This window comes from Schistocerca serialis, chromosome 1 (assembly GCF_023864345.2).
Source record: "Schistocerca serialis cubense isolate TAMUIC-IGC-003099 chromosome 1, iqSchSeri2.2, whole genome shotgun sequence".
Classification (NCBI taxonomy): Eukaryota; Metazoa; Arthropoda; class Insecta; order Orthoptera; family Acrididae; genus Schistocerca; species Schistocerca serialis.
The window spans coordinates 1,234,115,829-1,234,137,868 of record NC_064638.1 but is presented as its reverse complement, the minus strand read 5'-3'; the positions used below and the strand labels follow the sequence as shown (position 1 = coordinate 1,234,137,868).

The following is a 22,040-nucleotide window of genomic DNA, read 5'->3' as shown; positions in this document are numbered from 1 at the left end:
TGTATGATATATAGGACAAAGAAGTAGAAAGTATAGAAAAAATTGGTCATTTGATAACACCACATATGTGCCAAGATACATGTACTGAAGAACAACAAGAACAACACAATTAAGTAAAACAGAAGAATAGGTCACGAGTTAATTTCAACCTCGCAACCAATGGGAGGATTAGGTCCATGTCTGGTGGATATTTGCAGAATGTAGCACATGTCAAACGGGCTGGATAGTGACCCTTCACATCCTCTAAACAGCTACTGCTCAAGCAACTAATCTCTCGAAGCCAAAAAGAGGAAAGAAAGGGCTCCTAATTATGGGAGATTAGATGTCTAATGTACTTTCTTAGAGATAAAAAGTATCATGGGAGGGAATGGAACTGGCATGTAATTGTTATACATTTCAGGAGGAATTATTCACCGAGTAGAGTGCCATTTTGAGAGCAAAAGAAAGGATGGGGTGCAGACAGCTGTACATATTGTTTTATCACTTATAATCTAAACCCACTGTTCCAGAGACTGGCAAATATGATGAAACAACTAGCCTCATTCTGGCAGTTTCAAGATGGGTGGCAGTCTACTGTACTGTCCTCAGGATGATCTGCGCTGAACTATAGGATGGAGAATTTTAGGCTTCCCACCAATAGCTCAGGTGTGCACTAGACATCAGGGCTAGCCTATTAAGTGGCAGACAATGTGTATAGTGACCATGGGGATTTTTTAGTTAACAAAATTGTGAGAACCCTAAATAAACTCACATGACTCCGTAAATCAAATAAAGAATCAAATCACACATTAGATGAACAGCAATGTCATGAACATAGATAACAAGTGCCAAATTTTTCTAGAACACAGAACTCTTCCAAAAAAAGTATGTGCACCTTAATTATACCTGAGTTGACTGAAATCAGAGGTACAAAGCTTAAAATTTTGTTAATGAGATTTGAATATGTATTTGGACAGCAAACAAAAACACTAGGTCTGTTCAGGTAAAAATTGAATCTGACATAATTTATTTGGACTTAATAAGGGGTCAAGATTTGCTCAGATTAGTAATTAGATGCTTTAGTAATCAACAGATTCAACTACAACTTGAAATCTTTCAAAGACGCTCTTAAGTTCAATAGCAAGGAAGTGTCCCAAACATACAATATCTACATACTCAGCAGTATTCAATTAAGTCATGAAACAGTACTCAATAGATTCTCCTACATTAGTCTTAGACAACTAACTCAATAGCTGGCAAGCAACAGAAATAATTGAGATTTTAAATATTGCCATTCCAGTTGCAAGAATTTTCTTTCTTTTACTTAGTTGTGGAGTTTCCAGTCTTCCTCGTGTACAAATAAATAAATAATTTAGATCTTATATGTATCATCAGTAAAGAGAATAGTAGCAGATCATAGCAGATAGTAGATAGTAAAGAGATAGGATACCATTAGTATTATGTTGACAATAGTTACCAAAGCAAGAAGTCTACTAGGCACACTTTATATTTGCAACAGCAAATTAGTAATATCCAATGTCTCACCTACAAAATTACATAAGAAAAGTTACAGTTCCAAGTTTTTGACGCGTCACCCATTTAGGACAGTAATAATATTTCCCATTTATAGATGTAACAGCAATAGCAGAAAAATGTTTCTGACTGACTAAGTTGTCTTCACCAAGTGCTGCAAGCACATGTAAGACCACTAGAACAGTCATCAAAATAATGAATGTTGTTGTTGTTGTTGTTGTTATCTTCAGTCCTGAGACTGGTTTGATGCAGCTCTCCATGCTACTCTATCCTGTGCAAGCTTCTTCATCTCCCAGTACCTACTGCAACCTACATCCTTCTGAATCTGCTTAGTGTATTCATCTCTTGGTCTCCCTCTACGAGTTTTACCCTCCATGCTGCCCTCCAATGCTAAATTTGTGATCCCTTGATGCCTCAGAACATGTCCTACCAACCGATCCCTTCTTCTAGTCAAGTTGTGCCACAAACTCCTCTTCTCCCCAATTCTATTCAATACCTCTTCATTAGTTATGTGATCTACCCATCTAATCTTCAGCATTCTTCTGTAGCACCACATTTCGAAAGCTTCTATTCTCTTCTTGTCCAAACTATTTATCGTCCTTGTTCCACTTCCATACATGGCTACACTCCATACAAATACTTTCAGAAACGACTTCCTGACACTTAAATCTATACTCGATGTTAACAAATTTCTTTTCTTCAGAAATTCTTTCCTTGCCATTGCCAGACTACATTTTATATCCTCTCTACTTCGACCATCATCAGTTATTTTGCTCCCCAAGTAGCAAAACGTCTTTACTACTTTAAGTGTCTCATTCCCTAATCTAATTCCCTCAGCATCACCCGACTTAATTCGACTACATTCCATTATACTCATTTTGCTCTTGTTGATGTTCATCCTATATCCTCCTTTCAAGACACTGTCCATTCCGTTCAACTGCTCTTCCAGATCCTTTGCTGTCTCTGACAGAATTACAATGTCATCGGCGAACCTCAAAGTTTTTATTTCTTCTCCATGGATTTTAATACCTACTCCAAATTTTTCTTTTGTTTCCTTCACTGCTTGCTCAGTATACAGATTGAATAACATCGGGGAGAGGCTACAACCTTGTCTCACTCCCTTCCCAACCACTGGTTCCCTTTGATGTCCCTCGACTCTTATAACTGCCATCTGGTTTCTGTACAAATTGTAAATAGCTTTTCGCTCCCCGTATTTTACCCCTGCCACCTTCAGAATTTGAAAGAGAGTATTCCAGTCAACATTGTCAAAAGCTTTCTCTAAGTCTACAAATGCTAGCAATGTAGGTTTGCCTTTCCTTAATCTAGCTTCTAAGATAAGTTGTAGTGTCACTATTGCCTCACGTGTTCCAATATTTCTACGGAATCCAAACTGATCTTCCCCGAGGTTGGCTTCTACTAGTTTTTCCATTCGTCTGTAAAGAATTCGCGTTAGTATTTTGCAGCTGTGACTTATTAAACTGATTGTTCGGTAATTTTCACACCTGTCTACACCTGCTTTCTTTGGTATTGGAATTATTATATTCTTCTTGAAGTCTGAGGGTATTTCGCCTGTCTCATACATCTTGCTCACCAGATGGTAGAGTTTAGTCAGGACTGGCTCTCCCAAGGCTGTCAGTAGTTCTAATGGAATGTTGTCTACTCCTGGGGCCTCGTTTCGACTCAAGTCTTTCAGTGCTCTGTCAAACTCTTCACACAGTATCTTATCTCCCCTTTCGTCTTTGTCTACATCCTCTTCCATTTCCATAATATTGTCCTCAAGTACATCACCCTTGTATAGACCCTCTATATACTCCTTCCACCTTTCTGCTTTCCCTTCTTTGCTTAGAACTGGGTTTCCATCTGAGCTTTTGATATTCATACAAGTGGTTCTCTTTTCTCCAAAGGTCTCTTTAATTTTCCTGCTGTAGGCAGTATCTATCTTACCCCTAGTGAGATAAGACTCTACATCCTTACATTTGTCCTCTAGCCATCCCTGCTTAGCCATTTTGCACTTCCTGTCCATCTCATTTTTGAGACATTTGTATTCCTTTTTGCCTGCTTCATTTACTGCATTTTTATATTTTCTCCTTTCATCAATTAAATTCAATATTTGACAAACTGCCCATTGGCTTCTGTCTCGCGTTATTCGGCCGATGTTCATCTAATGATTTTTCTGACGTTTCGCCAGCAAGAGTGGCTGGCATTGTCAAAGCTTCACCTCCATTGCCGGGGGTGAACTGGAGCCGAGCTCGCGGCCGCAGACTATATGTACCTGGCACGCCAACGTCCGAGGGCTTCTCCGCGGTCATTTCCGGTGCGGTTCTCCTCTTGCTACCTGCGACGGTCGTTCGCTGCAGTACGGGAAGCCAGGATCAGTTTACCTTAAGGCTTTCCTCTTTCTTGTTCAAACTGTTCACATGTTTTTGTATTTCTACAGCTTCTCTGAACAAGCGCGTGTGATAGTGCTTCTCTACAGCCAGAACTTCCGTGTCGGCGAATTTTATTACGTGGTCGGTCTCATTCAGTGCGTGCTCTGCAACGACTGAGTTCTCCACCTGCCCCAGCCTGCAGTGTCGCTTATGCTCTTTGATCCTGGTGTTAATGGATCGTCCAGTCATTCCGACATAAACTTTTCCGCATGTGCATGGTATACGGTATAGTCCCGACATTGCAAGTGGGTCTCTTTTCTCCTTCACCGATCTAAGACACTCTTTGATCTTCCTTGTCGGTTTGAAAATTGTCTTTACGCCATGTTTGCGCAATATACAGCCGATTCTGTCCGTCACTCTGGGAATGTGGTGGTCAAACTGTCAAACCACCACCCGAGCCAGAAAAGAGGCATGATTAGTACGCTCGTAACGAGAGCAGGACGAATATGTGAGCCGCAACATCTCAAACGAGAAATGCAACACCCGGAAACTGTCCTGAGGAGCAATGGGTACTCCACAAGCTATATTAGAAGTGTAACAGAGCCAAACACTCGGCGAAGTAAGGAACCAGAAAGAGAAATGTCGGGTACGGCCTTTCTGCCATACATTCCCAGAGTGACGGACAGAATCGGCCGTATATTGCGCAAACATGGCGTAAAGACAATTTTCAAACCGACAAGGAAGATCAAAGAGTGTCTTAGATCGGCGAAGGAGAAAAGAGACCCACTTGCAATGTCGGGAGTATACCGTATACCATGCATATGCGGAAAAGTTTATGTCGGAATGACTGGACGATCCATTAACACCAGGATCAAAGAGCATAAGCGACACTGCAGGCTGGGGCAGGTGGAGAACTCAGCCGTGGCAGAGCATGCACTGAATGAGACCGACCACGTAATAAAATTTGCCGACAAGGAAGATCTGGCTGTAGAGAAGCACTATCACACGCACTTGTTCAGAGAAGCTGTAGAAATACAAAAACATGCGAACAATTTGAACAAGAAAGAGGAAAGCCTTAAGGTAAACGGATCCTGGCTTCCCGTACTGCAGCGAACGACCGTCGCAGGTAGCAAGAGGAGAACCGCACCGGAAATGACTGCGGAGAAGCCCTCGGACGTTGGTGCGCCAGGTACATATAGTCTGCCGCCGCGAGCTCGGCTCCAGTTCACCACCGGCAATAGAGGGTGAAGCTTTGACAATGCCAACCACTCGTGCTGGCGAAACGTCAGAAAAACCATTAGATGAACGTCGGCCGAATAACCCGAGACAGAAGCCAATAGGCAGTTTGTCAACAAGTGGCCACGAAAGCCTTAACAATTTTGTAATTCAATATTTCTTCTGTTACCCAAGGATTTCTACTAGCCCTCGTCTTTTTACCTATTTGATCCTCTGCTGCCCTTACTACTTCATCCCTCAGAGCTACCCATTCTTCTCCCACTGTATTTCTTTCCCCCATCCTTGTCAATTGTTCCCTTATGCTCTCCCTGAAACTCTGTACAACCTCTGGTTTAGTCAGTTTTTCCAGGTCCCATCTCCTTAAATTCCCACCTTTTTGCAGTTTCTTCAGTTTTAATCTACAGTTCATAACCAATGGATTGTGGTCAGAGTCCACATCTGCCCCTGGAAATGTCTTACAATTTAAAACCTGGTTCCTAAATCTCTGGCTTACCATTATATGATTTATCTGAAACCTGTTAGTATCTCCAGGCTTTTTCCATGTATACAACCTTCTTTTATGATTCTTGAACCAAGTGTTAGCTATGATTAAGTTGTGCTCTGTGAAAAATTCTTACCCCCAATCCATATTCACCTACTATGTTTCCTTCTCTCCCTTTTCCTACTGACGAATTCCAGTCACCCATGACTATTAAATTTTCATCTCCCTTCACTATCTGAATAATTTCTTTTATTTCATCATACATTTCTTCAATTTCTTCGTCATCTGCAGAGCTAGTTGGCATATAAACCTGTACTACTGTAGTGGGCGTGGGCCAGGGTGCGATTTGTACTTTTACCAGTGGGGGGGGGGGGGGGGGGATGTCTTCGGGGGTTATTAGAATTATATATGTTACCAGCTTGGACCGTGGCGTTACGCATGGTTAAACAGCTATTTATAAATAGATGTTAATGCCAAAACTCACTATTCACGCATATGCACTATCAGAAAAGCAATCCCTTGTCATATCTTTAAAAGTACATTACAGGTAAAGCTTATTTACAAAATCCTCTACATACAGGTATACGAGTGGAATTCAAAAAGTAGAGGCACATTTGTGAAAAGCTGTACTTATTCTGATGATAGAAAACTGAAACATATTAATAGTAAGACTTATTAAAAACTTTCAGGTTTCGGCTCCACAAATTTAAATTATATGTAAAATTTTACTCCAGTGCTTGGGAAATAAACATCCCAGGTTGGGACGCATGAACTAAAACCAGAGGAGGGGATGGTCTGATGCAGAGGGGGGAAATCCCCCCCATCCCCCCCTGCAATTCGCACACTGGCGTGGGCTTCGTGTCTATCTTGGCCACAATAATGCGTTCACTATGCTGTTTGTAATAGCTTACCCGCATTCTTATTTTCCTATTCATTATTAAACCTACTCCTGCATTACCCCTATTTGATTTTGTGTTTATAACCCTGTATTCACCTGACCAGAAGTCTTGTTCCTCCTGCCACGGAACTTCACTAATTCCCACTATATCTAACTTTAACCTATCCATTTCCCTTTTTAAATTTTCTAACCTACCTGCCTGATTAAGGGATCTGACATTCCACGCTCCGATCCATAGGAGGCCAGTTTTCTATCTCCTGATAATGACGTCCTCTTGAGTAGTCCCCACCCGGAGATCCAAATGGGGGACTATTTTGCCCAAGAGGACACCATTATCATTTAACCATACAGTAAAGCTGCATGCCCTCGGGAAAAATTACTGCTATAGTTTCCCCTTGCTTTCAGCCGTTCGCAGTACCAGCACAGCAAGGCCGTTTTGGTTAGTGTTACAAGGCCAGATCGGGGGGTGGGGGGGAGTAATGAATACAAAAATGAAATCATTAACTGAATTGGATATTCAAATCCACAGTGTTTACTTATTGGTTTCCACTCCTTACTATTACTGGTTTGACATACATTACATTGCCATTACTGGATACATAAAGAAGGTTCCAACATTCTGAAAGTGAATGTCTACAATAAATGTGTTTTACTAGTTTTGACTCATAGCAAAGTGACATTTAATTTAAATACAGTAATCGTTAAAAAATATGGATTGCTCAAAGACCAATGAAGAGATATATGTTGTGAAAACAACCAAACAAATCAAGAAACATGCAATACATAGATATACCTGTAATATGTATGAAATGGATGTATGTGGGACATTTAGAGAGATAAGTGCATGGTACATATATCAAGCAAGCTTTTACTAAATCACAATGTACAGAAAAAGATTGTGACTACAGCCTAATGGAACACAGGCAAATAACATTAGAAATGTTTTGGCTTTTATTCAGCAGTGAATGTCAAACGACTGATGGCTCTGACAGTGGCAGCATAAAGAAAATATATTATCTGAAGCTGTTGTTGTGTACATACTATGGGTAGGTACATCTCATCCTGCTATTGCACACTACTCTTGTGCAAGATTGGAAACAATCCAATTGTTATTGTAGTGAGCACTGCAGCTCATCTGAAATATGCTCACTTGAGCTAAGACAAGCTTCTGGAACAGATGTAAAAATCCAATCATTCTAATTTCATCCAACCACTTTGTTGCAGCCCACTGGTTTAAGAACAGAAACATTGTAATAAGGCCATGCAAGCAGTGGGTTTCACATGCCATTGTGTCAAAGGTGTACCATAAGTATGCCTAGTTAGGCAGCAATGTATTCACAACAGAAATTGCCATTTGCTATGGTGGTTTCTAACAACTGGTAGACAGCCATTTTAATGTTGGGTGACAACGACTGGCATAGCCATATCATCTAGAGTGACCATTCCATGGAGTTCATAAACCGCCACTCCACACTCCATTCTGCTCAACACTCATCAAATGGTACATGTGCAAAGGCTTACCACAATATGGTGCTTGGAACAAGGGAAAATGTCAACCGTACTGTTAGTTGTGGTACATACCTGCAGGAGAATACCCATATGTAAAAAATATACGAGAATGCGTTTCACTTGATGATCAAGTGCTGCTCAGGTAGGTGATGAGGTTATTAGTGTGTGGGAGATGATTAAATCAGATGAAGTAGGACTCCTGATACATCTACCAGTGTGTTTCAATGAAGAGCAGCACAGGTACCGATGCCGAATTATGTGTATCCATTTGTACTCCTACAGGGTCCTCAGCAACAAAATATGTCACCCCTTCACTCACAAATTATGACGGAATGGTTGGAGGTACACTACAACAGAAACGTTGGTGCTTGTGAGGCCCACAGGTGACCTCATTCACAGTGAGAATATCTGGGGTGCCACTGTTTGAGGTACGTGTGTCTCACAGTCAGCATTAAGTGCTGACCAATCTCCATGAGATGTGGATGGATGTTAAATAGCCTCTGATCAAGCTCTCCCCCACCCCCTCCCCCCATCCACAATACCCTTGGTGTCAGGGAACACGCCACACAGCCAACATCAAGGGAAGGGGATGCGATGTATTAGTACAGGTAAGCATATTTAAATGTCCATGAGTGTACACTCTCATGCACACTTGAAGGATGTATAGTATCTGCCAAAATTTCTTTCAGGGTGTTTATTCACTCTATAAGCCAGTGCAACTGCTTCATCTTGCATGACCTCAGTAAAACAAAGTAGTTTAATGGAGTTATAATGTGTGAGAGAGAACAGCCACTCATTTACTTTGTTTAACTTCTAATTGCATTACAACAATCCTGCTGCTAGTACGAACTAAGATAGTCTGCATCCTATTGCTTTTTATAAACTCACACACACTCATTATGCTCATCAACATCTGGAGTTGTATTTGATAAGAGATAAAGCACAGCTATATTTTTATAATGTTCTAAACATTGATGCTGATTTCAATTTGGGTAACTTAAATCCTGTTTTGCAGTAATATACCATGTCACTAGAGTTTTAACAATAGTACATGTTAATACTTATTAACAAACAGCAAAAAAGATCTCTCCAGACGCCATGATTTCAAAAATCAATAATGGCATGTTTCAAAACAAATTGTAACTAGCCAATGGTAACTGCTTTTAGAAATATGTTTTACTCCTTAGAGCTATTGAGATTTAGATAGTTGAATGTAAAAGACAATAAATAAAAAGCTCTGAAAGAAAAAGACTGTCTTTAGAAAATACAGACCTGCTACCACTCATTACATAGCCAACAGCTTCAAAGGAAGCTATCTGATCAGAAGTTAGACCAATTTCTCCTCTACGAGGTATTCGTTTGCCTTCAGCAACATAAGCAGCCATGGCTGCTCCTTCTCCAGGTAACAAGGCTTTACCATAATCTTTCTGTGACAGGGTCACATGCTGTTTCTGTACAGGGCCCACTATTCCATCTTCATCATCACTACCTGACCCATCTGCTTCTGCAAATGAGAAAAAGGTATGCTGATGGAACATTTATAAAATAAAACACTTTATTTCACAATTTTTTGAAATCAGTACCAACATACACACCCAGAGAAGGAAGCAGCACCAAAATTGAAAACATACTATCGGTATGCATGCGATACCTAACAAGTTTCAAAAAGTCGCACATTTGGAATTCTTCTGGAGCTCATATCTCGGGTTCTCTTGGTGATGGACAGGTAAGGTCAACTGTTTTGGATTTCCCTGGGGCTTGGGACCATTTCTACTCCCAACAGAAGGATTGTGTTTGTGTGACTATTCTACAGGACAGGGTCAAAGTATGAATATCACACAATTCTTCCTCCTTAGCCAAATGGAATAAATCATTTGGTTCTTCTTGCATTGGATGTAGTCTATTGTGGGCATTAAGCAGCTTTGGAGGCACCATTAGTTCATGGGCAGTTGTTCAGAAACCCCCCACCACCACACAAAAGAAAAGAAAAAAAATTCTTAGCACCTTTTAATAGAAAAACTGAGCTGCAGATTCCAGGATGGCTATGCACAGCAAGTGATTGATATCTTTACTATATACTCCTAAGATCCTGATCTCCAAGAGCCTCGAAAACTCTAATGATATATTAATTTGATTCAGAGATGCAGAGGTTCAATTTCATCCCACTTCTACACATAAAATATGTGCATAAAATCCGGTTTGAGGCAAAATCTAAATAATAAATAACCACAGCAAATTGCTCAGATTTTAATGGTATATTCTCAAGGTATTTATCTACAAGTGCCGTCTTCTCTTTATCAAAAATATTTGTTAGTTCTTGAGCAGCTGCTTAGAGAACCCCAAAACTAATCATTTTTACCATTTTTTCGCACCAAAACCAAGCTGCAGATTCCACAATGTCCATGCAGCAAATGGCTGAAATTTTTAAGGTGTATTCTTAATACATCAATCTCGAACAACATTGAAAATTTACTTGATGTCTTTGTCCACTTCTGAGATACAGAGGTTCACAGTTACCCTACTTTTACACATAAAACACAAACGTGTGAGGCAAAAACATAGTTTATAAAGTGACGTAGCACACAGAAATATTCTTAAAGTGTCTCCATTATCATCAGAAGGGTTCTGGGAACCCCGTGTTACAGTACTGAAGCAAAAGCAAATTTTTTGTGCAAGTAAAATCCTGGCTGAGGTGTAAAATTAGTTTTGCATTATATCTGTTTCACATAAGTAAACTATCAAAATTTTACTGATGATAAGTTCCTTCTACATGAGTGACGTTCCCTGCTTTACCAAGGAAATGACGTGAAGCATCAGAAAAATGCTCCTATCAGAGCACAGAAAGGGCAAATATAATCCTGTTAAAAGACTCCGGGTGACAAATGGGGTACCAGTTGCCTCATTCTACGTTCCTTGGCACCCTTAAAAATTGTCCCAGATTCTGCACGCACACATATTCATACTTTTTTATGATGAGAGTGAAGGAGAGAGAGTGGCAGCAGGAGAGAGACGAAAAAGTAATAAATGTAGGAAGATGGTACACAGTGGCTGTAGTATAGAGCGAGTGAAGGAGACAATGGCAATGTGAGAGAAAGAGAAGAAAACAGTGGCACTGGAACTTAGTTGACAGTGACAGAACAATGCTAGGAAAGGAGTGAAGGTGATGGTGCCAGTGGGACAGGAATAAAGAGAAGGAGAAAGTGGAAGTGGGTGAGAGCCAGTGATAATGAGAGATAGAGCCTATGACAATGACAGCAAGGAAGAGAGAGACAGTGACAGTGAGAAGAGACAGTAGCAGTGGGAATGAATGAATGAGGTGGTAGCAGTAAGTAAGAGAGAGAGAGAGAGAGAGAGAGAGAGAGAGAGAGAGAGAGACTGTGACATATCACAACAGAACGAAGGAGACTTTAGTTGTGAGACAGGGTGTAGTGACAGTTGGAGAGAGACACAAAAGGATATGACAATGACTTTGGCTGAATGAGTGAGAGAGAATGGGTATGTGGGAATAGATGGGTATGAGCGACTTACAATGATGGACTAGTGGGTGTGAGCAAGTTTCAGTTAGGGGAGCTCGTGGGAATGAAAGATGAACTGCATCTTAACAAGAGTATGAACATGTTTGAATGCAAAAATTTTTGAGAAAAATTTTATAGGTGCTGATGAAGGTAGAATGAGGCAGCTGGTTCCCTGTTTTCCAGTCACAGACTTTTAATCATGAGTATATTAGTCTATCTTATACTCCGATAGGAGCATTTTCCCGCTGTTATTATTTATACTACAGTGTACACTTTTACAGCTACGTACAAGACAACAAGTTAAATTACATAAATTCCTTATTCTGAATCTTTACTTTTGCATCAATATCCATGACATTCAAGACATGGTTTGTATTAAAAGGATGATGATTTGAATGGTGGGCTAAATTTTATGATTTAGTTCTTAGTTGATTCTGGCAATTACTATGATTTTAACTTCTTGCAATGATTTATGTATATAAAAATTTTGCACCATGGTTTGCATTTCATATCTAATATTCAATCTCCCTACAACTGACTGGTTGGACTGTTGACAGTGTAACTAAAAGATAGATCGCTACTTACTGCAATGATAACACGTTAAGTTGCAGACACGTACAATTAAAAGACACTTACACATTAGCTTCAGCCACAGCCTTCATCAGAAAAAGAAAGAGAAACACATACCATCCATTCACACAAGCAAGCACACCTCATGCCCACATGACCACCAGCTCTGGCAGGTCAGACCAGAATGTAAATTGGTATTCTTCAGGAGAATGCTACTTCTGCTGCTGAGAACTCAGCAGCAGAAGCGTATTCTCCTGAAGATGGTGATCATTTGGATCACCAAAATATTGAATCGCGTTGATTTTAGGATCCAACAGCAAGCCCAAAGAGACTCCACCACATTATTCTCACAATACCATACCCCCATTTCATCTTCATTTACTTCCCCTTCTCTTTCTGTAAAATTCTCTCCAAGTTTGTTTGCCTTGTAGAGCCCCTACATATTCCTTCCACCTTTCAGCTTTCACTTCTTTGCATAGTCCTTGATTAATCTACATCTACATTTACGTTAATACTCTGCAAATCATACTTATGTGCCTGGCAGAGGATTCATTGACCCACCTTCACAATAGTTCTCTATCATTCCATTCTCTAACAGCACTCAGAAAAAATGAACACCTATATCTTCTCAGGTGAGCTCTGATTTCCCTTCTTTTATTATGATGATCATTTCTCCCTATGGTGTCAACAAAATATTTTCACACTGGGAGGAGAAATTTGGTGATTGAAATTTCATGAGAAGATCCCGCCACAACTAGAAACAGCTTTGTTTTAATGATGTCCACCCCAAATCCTGTCTCGCATCCATGACACACTTTCCTCTATATCTTGATAATACAAAACGGGTTGCTCTTCTTTGAATTTTCTTGCTTTTCTCCGTTGGTCCTATCTGGTAAGGACTCCACACTGCGCAGTACTCCTCAAGAAGTTGGACAAGTGTAGTGTAGGCAGTCTCTTCAGTAGATCTGTTGCATCTTCTAAGAGTTCTGCCAATAAATTGCAGCCTTTGGTTCACCTTCTCCACAACTTTTTGCAATTTAAGTTGTTCATAATCTTAATTCCTAAGTATTTAGCTGAATTTCCGGCCTTTAGATCTGATTGATTTATTGTGTAATCAAAGTTTAATGGATTCCTTTTAGCACTCAGTTGAATTACTTCACACTTTTCATTATTTAGGGTCAATTTGCACCCTACAGGTATCTTTTCTGAATTGTTTTGCAGTTGGTTTTGATCTTCTGATGACTTTACTAGACAATAAATGACAGCATCATCTGCAAGCACTCTAAGACAGCTGCTCAGATTGAGTCATCAATTGTTTATAGTATATACAGATAAAGATAGATTCACATAAATATGAGCTCTTGATATTCATACAAGTACTTCTCTTTCCTCCAAAGGTCTCTTTAAATTTGGTATAGGCCACATCTGTGTTTCCCATAGTCATGCATGCTTCTGCAGCCTTGTATTCATCCTCTAACCATTAATGCTTGGACATTTTTCATTTTCTGACAATTCCACAATTTAGACGTTTGTATTCCTTTTTGCCTGCTTGACATGTTGCATTTTTATATTTTCTACTTTCATTTTAATTCAATATCTCCAGCCTTATCCAGAGATTTCTACTAGGACCTTTGTCTTTTTGACAATTTCGTCCTCTGCTGCCATCACTATTTCATCTCCCAGAGCCAAACATTCATCTTCTATTGTATTCCTTCCCCGTTATCAATCAATCATTGTCTATTTCTACCTTTGGAGCTCTCAACAACAACAGACTATGGTACTGGTAGTAGAATATGTTTGCGGATATAATACGTGAATTATGAAAATTTAAGTAGAATGTGCTGGAGAATCATTAAAATTTTACAATACGAGAATTAGTTACATTGAAATAAGAATTAGTTGTATGTGTGCTGCAGTCATTCAGGTGCCATGAACACACACAAAGTGTGTGCACTTACACTGATGAGCCAAGACATAATGACCACCTGCTGAATTACTTGTTTGTCCTCCTTTGGAATGAAATAAATCACTGATTCTCTGTATCAAGGATCCGGCAGCTTGTTGGTAGGTTTGTGGAGGTATGTGGCATTAGATGTCTATACACAGGCCATGTCATTTGCATAAATAACAAACCGCTGACTTGTTTACGCAGTGATGGGGCCCAATAGCAACCAAGATGGGTTTCGTAAGATTTACATCAGGAGAACCTGATCGCTGAGACACCAATGTGAGTTCACTAGAATACACCTCAGACCAATGTATCAAGGCTCTGGCTCTGAGACATAGGCAATTATACTGCTGAAAGATGACATCACCATTGGAGAATACATATAGCATGAAGTGATGCAGGTGTTTCGCAGCTGTCAGCATGTCTTCGACTACTACCATAGGTCTCATGCAAGCGCAGGAGAATGTCACCCATGAAATAGTATTGCTCCCTCTAGTCTACAGGCTGTCCGTGGTGTGCTGCACATTTCAAGCTGCCACTAAACTTGATGACAGCATTCGTGGAGATGACCACTGACGTTTTTTAGCAAAAATGTTTTTTACCCAAAGCACTGACATATTTCCATTGATCGATGGTCGAATCCTGATGGTCCCGTGCTCACTGCAATCGTAATTAATGATGCAGAACTCCATGCTCAAAATTGTATGACGAACTATGTGCTAAACGGTGTGCTACAAAACACTTGTGTGTACACCAGCATTGTGCTCTTTCAGCAGAGATACCAGAGGTCACCATCTATCCTACTTTACAGAGCAGACAAGCCTCCAAATCCCACATTCTGTGAAGAGTTGTGGTCGTCCAACCATTTAGCAAGCACATACTGGTATATTCACTGTCCTTCTACCTCTTTCCGTATGTGCTCACGACAGTAATATGCGAACATTCGACCAGCTTTGCCATTTTTGAGATACTCATTCACGGGATCTGAGTAATAATCTCTGAGTAATAATAATCTGCCCTTTGTCAAACCCGCTTATCTCAATGGATTTCCCCATTTGCAGCCCAAATCTTCGCTAGCATGATCTCTCGTCCGTGCCTGCTCTGCTTACATACTTTTGTTATCACGTCACGTGCCTGCAATGCCACCAGGTGGCATCCATCATCACAGGAGCAGTGGTAACACTGTTTTGACTTATAAGTGTACCGAGAGGTGACACAAAATTAACAGTTGAATTAGTGAACAGCCAAATTTTTCCTTTAAGTAAACTCGAGTCATAACTGGAGTCTTTTCTGGCATCATTTATGTGGTGAGCTTAGGAATAAAATTTAATTCCATCGCCAATTTTTATGTTAAGAGCATTTCTTCAAGAAGCACGTGCAGGAAATAATAACTGAATTTACGCCAAAAATTAAAATTGTGAATTTCAACTGTTCAAAATAATTATGGAAACAGGTGTCTTAATGTCCGGAACATTAAATCTATTTCGATACCAGCAGTACCTGTGGACATATTGCATGGCTTGAGTTCTTTGCTTTCAATGTAGGCAACAATTAAAATAATTCACCTTGTATTGGATGTGTAATGCATTACAGTGTCAGGGACCCCCGTTATAACCCCAAATGAAGGCCGTTATCTGGCCACCTCTGCGCTGCAGCATCACATGGATGCCACCAGAGCATGATCTCAGAACAGCCACTGGAACCACTGTGTCAGATCAGACCTGTAATGAACAAGTTATGAGAAAGGACCTTATTACCCAGATGTCCTGTTCGAGTGCCCCACTTGACATGACAACACCTTGCAGCTCACCTTCAGTTCTGACGTTCCCATACCAGCAACGTCATCAGTGGCAAAACATGTTATTCACAGAGGAGTCCAGATATCCTCTGATGCAAGGTGACGGCCATGTTCAGGTGGGCACAGAGACCCCATAGTGAGTGATACCTGCCAAACACTGTCTAGGAAATTGACAAATTTCCAATGTTCTGTGACGATGTGGGGAAGCTTCAGTGTTGACAGCCACAAGATACTGTCGTGATCCATGATTGGGTTACCACCAGGCAGTACATCTAACAGATTCTGTTAACCATGTGGTGGCATATATAATACCAGGGCCTATGCGGTGTGCATCACCAGGGAAGTCTGTCAAAGCCTGGACAATGAAGTAATGGAATGACTGGCAGTGAGTCCTGACCTTAATATCCATATGCAGGACATGCTTGACAGATAGGTTTGTAGTCATCCTGTTCCCCCACAGACTCTTCAAGATCTTACACAGGCTCCCACAGAAGAATGGGAACTGATATCACAGAGAGACCTCTGTAGACATATGGAGCATGCCACATAGGTGTCAGGCATAGGCAAATGATCACAGAGGCATACACGCTATTGAAGCTCTCAAATTCCAATGAAATGCACCAACATCGATGGGATGAATGATTGTTTCCATTTTGTTTTCGACACCTATAGGACATTTCTGTACTTTTTATGTAAACAATTAAGGATGTAATGATGCTTTACTGTGTACTTAATTTGTAAAAGATAAAGGTATAATTTGGTAACTTACCCAGTCCTTAATATTATTGCTCAATGGAGTATGGCAGATGCCCAAAATCACGTTCCCCTTATCTTTTGAGCAATATATTTTTCACACAAGAATAATAATTTGCTTTTTTTTTCAGCCTTAAATTAACCCATATCCTTATTTTTGATGGCCTTTCATATTCCCTGACTGTTTTAAACTAAAGAAATAATTGCCTCACAAATACGTATGTAATAAAAAATGAACATGTGAAAATGGTGCTAACTTATATATGAGTTTTCCATCTGTCACTAACTCAATGGGCACTTACTATTCTTTTCAACCCACTGCTCCACTGCTACCTCATCATCAGAACTTGATGAACTGCTGGAACTTTCTTTCTTCTTCTTCTTTTTCTTCTGTTTTTTATCCTTCTTTTTCTTGTGGCTGCTCTTCTAGAAAATTTTTAAAAAAAATTTACTGTTAAATGTTTCAAACTTAGAAATTACAATTAATGAATGTAAAGGAAATGAATTTTTTGGACACTTTAACACGAGAGACAAAAAATTATTTTCATTAGATGGTTAACTACAAAGATTAACAGATGACACTGTCTTTCAAATTGATGGAAGTGTGCATAAATATTCTTATCCCTTTTTGTGCAAATTGCTGTGAATATAACTAAAGAATAGGAGTAATTTCTACTCATAATAATCTCAGTATATTTACATACTTTTATGAATCACACAGTAAATATGTAAAACATTACTCTTTTTTGTTTCACTCACAAATATTAATAATTTTTGAAAACAGTATTGGAAAGCATTGATTGGATCAGATAATTTGAAAGAATAACAGTGTTGATCACAAATTGTTATTAAAAGTTGAAAAACACGTGTCAGTGGTAATCAGTTTCGATCATATCTACATCCTCGTCAGAACAAGCCTCTGGAATGCACAAACGTAGTTCTCCTTACAGGGTAACATGTACCAAAATCATACAATCCATCTCCACAAAAAATACAGAAATATGATCACAATAAAATAGAAATTCCCGGTTGGGATATCAATATATAAGGAAAAAATAGATTGCTACTCACCATTAACATAACACGCCAATTTGCAGACAGGCACAATGAAAAGGCTGTCACACATTTAGCTTTCACACAAAGCCCTCTTTAGAAAAAGAAACACACAAACATACATTAACACAAGCGAGCACAGCTCATGCCCGCATGACTGCCATCTTCGACAGTTCCGGTCCAAGTGGCTTCGGCCGAAAGTTAGACGTGTAACAATCTTTTGGTTGTGCCTGTCTGCGACTCAGCATGTCATCTTTATGGAGAGTAGCAATCTATCTTTTTCCTTATACTGTTAATAGAATAAAAAAGTTTTTATGCCATTAAATGGTGAGCACAGACAATTAGCAGAGCACTGACAAGTGTTGGAAGACACTTCTGGCCACTGCTAAATAGCGTCAAAACAATATGTGGTATAAAGGGGAAAGCTCCGCCCCTCATCTGCTGCGTGATTTCATTGGAAGCCAGTAGTGCTTAACATACAATGATAGCGTATGTGAAAACTTTAAATAGCAATCTAGATAAAAATAAAATAAAATGATAAAAGATTACATAAATGTCAGTTGGCCATGGTAGTAATTACTTTACATTTGCAAAAGATAATTACAGACATCCACGAATAACCAATAAAATTAGTTGTAAGAATGCTAACTTGATATCTATGGGCACTGCATGAAAGTACAAACTGAGGTGTTAAAGCAAAAGTAAGCGTAGAGACACCAGCAGTTGCTGTGTGGGAATGGAACATAGAATCTCTCTACGAATAGTGTCAATGACAGAGATGTAATGGCCATCGGTCACCATGAAGACAGGGTTCGTGGCTTTGGAAGTATAACACCTAAAACCCTTATCATTACAAAATAATCTTGTAAACTTCTGAGTTTTTTTAATTATTCAGTGTTGAGTTGCCGCAGGTCTTTCAAATCAGAAACATTTAGTTCATCACACACTGTACTATAAATTAAAGCCATACTCAACTAGCTGAATGTATTCCTTAATATATGTTAATGGTTCTAAGTTAATGGTTGCAAACTTAAAAAGCTCGATTTTTGGAAAGTAGTTTTCCAAAGAAGGGGTAATTTCTCAGCCTTAATATTTGCAGTATTACGCTATGCAGTATGCTTACTTTTTACAGAGTATCAATGGTGAGAAGCTTACACTAAAAAAAATACACTATTTAAATTAAAAAAAAAAACAGATTTTTTGAATATTTACATTCTTTGGCTTGCAATATCTTTGTTAAGGGGCCAGATAAAAATCTGAAAATTAAACACACAATAGACCTTTATGATATCACACTTCAGTATAAATTTCATCTCTGAGATTCAATGGGATGTTCGAAAAAAGAAAATTACAAACATGAGTCAAAATTGCATTTCTTAATATCTGCAATATTTGAACTACAGGAATAAAGCATATCAAACAATGGAAAACCCAGGATGGAATGAAACAATACCAGAGAAGGAAAGCTGCTACTCACCATATAGTGGAGATGCTGAGTCGCGATAGGCACAATAAAAAGATTCACACAATCCAAGCCTTAGGTCATTAAGGCCTTTGTCAGCAGTACACACACACACACACACACACACACACACACACACACACACACACACACACACACACACACACGTCCGCAGTCTCAGAGAGCTGAAACTACAAGTTCCAGCTCTCTGAGACTGCAGACTTGTGTGCAAGTTGTGTGTGTGTGTGTGTGTGTGTGTGTGTGTGTGTGTGTACTGCTGACAAAGGCCTTAATGACCGAAAGCTTTGATTGTGTGAATCTTTTTATTGTGCCTTTCGTGAATCAGCATCTCCGCCATATGGTGAGTAGCAGCTTTCCTTCTCTGGTATGGTGGAATAAAGTATATCAATTATATAATTTAAACACACGAAAAACACATGAAATTAAAGTGATGAATGATTATTTGTTGAAACAATCCTCTGCAGAAAGTTTCAGCAGGTTAGGAGACAGGATCTGAAAGTGTGTACAGGCTCACAGACAAGCCTGTAGAAGTCTTTGTGTTGTCTTCCCTCTTCCACCAACATCTGTTCACTCACACACAGTTAACAATGAGCTCTTGAAGTGTGCAGTTTAACCATGGAGTCTCAGTGTTCTACTGGTGTTCTTATTAATGAAGCTTGCCACAAAAGTGTGTATGGAGTGCTTCTTAAAGAGATTTTACTTCAATTGAAGATTACAGTGAAGAAGAAAAAGTGTTGTTTCACTTAAAAGTTGACTCAAAAGGTTAATTCAACTTGCAAGTACCATGAAATTAAATTCTTAAAGAAACTTCATCATCTTTTGGCCAGTATTGCTTGGAACCTTTAAAAAAACATAAGCCTGTAACAAAAGGTCTGGGTGAAATAATGTTTGATCATTATTCTAAAAATAAAATTCCTTTTATCAGTATAATACTAGGATAGTCATTGTGTCTAACATGTTATTCTAAGATATTTGTCACTAACAAAGAAAGGGATAGTGATAGTTCAGATAAATAATGTTGTCATTCAAGAGCAAGCTATTAAAAAAGTGGATTTAGCCTGTGAAGTACTGTGTGTATTGCCTGCTAGTAAAATTAAAAAACTAAGTGAAGAAAAAAGACCTTTTGCAATGAATGCAAAAATTGAAAAGTGGCAACTACTGTCAAAAAGCATTTGGAAGTTCAATTTCAAAAGAAAAGTTGCACTACACCACATGGAAGTTCTAATTTCATAATGAAAACACGATCGAAAAGATTATTAGGTTCCACACAGATGACAATAACAGCTATTTGATGCCTCGTAAAAAATATTGTTTCTGTGAAAGAAAATGGTACTAAGGTTCAGAGACAAAAAGGTTAATATTGTATAATTTGAATGAACTATCACTGAATTTAATGTTGGTGTTTGTTATATCACCAGAATGTAAAGTTGAGGTTAGAAGGGGCCAGTCTTAGAGTGGCGTATAAAGATCTTTTGGAAGTTCTAGTTTGGAATATTGACAGTTACAATTGTGTGGTCATGGGAAAATGTCAAGTCTGTCCAGGCACACAAGCTTTACTTGATGTGTTTGAAGAATATGAAGATGATGATTTGATGCCTGACAATACATAATACAAACAATGGGTGACACAAGACAGAATGGAAAAAGTGGTAATTACAAAACCACACGAAGAGTTTTTTGAAGTGTTAGTAGCTAACCTTCAAAGCCTGAAAATACACATCACTTTATTTCCACAGTTCAGGGTAAATTTCTGAAAGGCAAAAAGCAAACCTTGGCAGTTGATGAATGCTTATTCTTGCCGACTTCCCTGAAAACTATTCCTTTACAAGGGTACCACTGGGTAAACAAACAGGACACAGTTCATCCCTTTGTATTCTATTATGAAGATCAAGATTACTGAGTGTTTGAATAAATTATAATTTATGACCCCTTAACAACTGATGTTATCACTTGAAACAGTCATCACAGTCTCTCTGCAGGAATTATTTAATAAGATTAACTGCATGGAAAGTTTGTTGGAAAAGTAAGGAGAGACTGCAACCAAATATAGCAGGTCTGGAGGAATACTGACAGAGACATTATACGTGGAGACCTATGACACGGATGTTGCATCCTGCAACAATCTTTGGATCAGGAGCCTGATTGGCAGTATCTACCTATGTGTGGTGAGTGAATCAAACATTTTTAGCAGCACCTCGACTTCCAAGCAACGAGCAATGACGGACAGGAAAAGATTGGCAGGCTGTGGATAATCTCATTTTAATTATAATTTGTGTATGCAGTAGACAACTGAATAACAATGTCTAGTCAAATAGTGAATGCTACTGTTATCGATGGAGAGGACTATGTTAATCAGAACAGTGGTGATATGGATTTTGTTAATGAATCAGAACTATGTGGTAGAATTCAAAATGTTGATGCCCCGGAAAGTGAAAATACAAACTTGAATGTAAACATTGAACCATGTGTGGCAGTAACAGATAACAATAGGTTTGAGGTTGCAGGAAGAGAGGACATACTGATGCAGTTTTTACAAAAAATGAATGCTGATTTTGAAAAACTCTGTTATCATGAGCACAATCTGAACAAAAACTCTGAACAAATTAAAAAATTGGCCAAAATGTTGGATTGAAAAGTAGTGAATTTTCGTAATGAGTTTTTGAGTCAGTTTAACAATTTTGCTCAGGAATGCAGGAAATCACTTGATGAGAAACAATCAGTTTATGCATGAGGTTGCAACATAGTGTCAAAAAACTGAGCAGCTGTACCTAAGATACAGAAACAAGTCAACTCACAAACTGAAGTAGTAAAACAAGCTTTATTGAGCAATGCTGTTACAAATAATGAGTTTGTTCGAGCTCATACTGCATGTGAGGAAAATACGAAATCAGTCATTAAAGTAGTATCAGGTGTGC

The 22,040-nt window shown here is 39.0% G+C and overlaps 1 protein-coding gene across 1 annotated transcript in view; it reads right to left on the bottom strand.

The window, feature by feature from the left end:
- The window catches only part of LOC126419168 (NKAP family protein CG6066), a 67,654-nt gene that overhangs the window by 17,301 nt on the left and 28,313 nt on the right, over positions 1-22,040 (bottom strand). Inside the window, exons 3-4 of the mRNA XM_050086300.1 lie at positions 16,892-17,015; positions 9,278-9,509 (exon numbers count right to left, since the gene is read on the bottom strand). Of these exons, the coding sequence (XP_049942257.1) occupies positions 9,278-9,509; positions 16,892-17,015 (356 nt within the window). The remainder of the gene's footprint in view (positions 1-9,277; positions 9,510-16,891; positions 17,016-22,040) is intronic.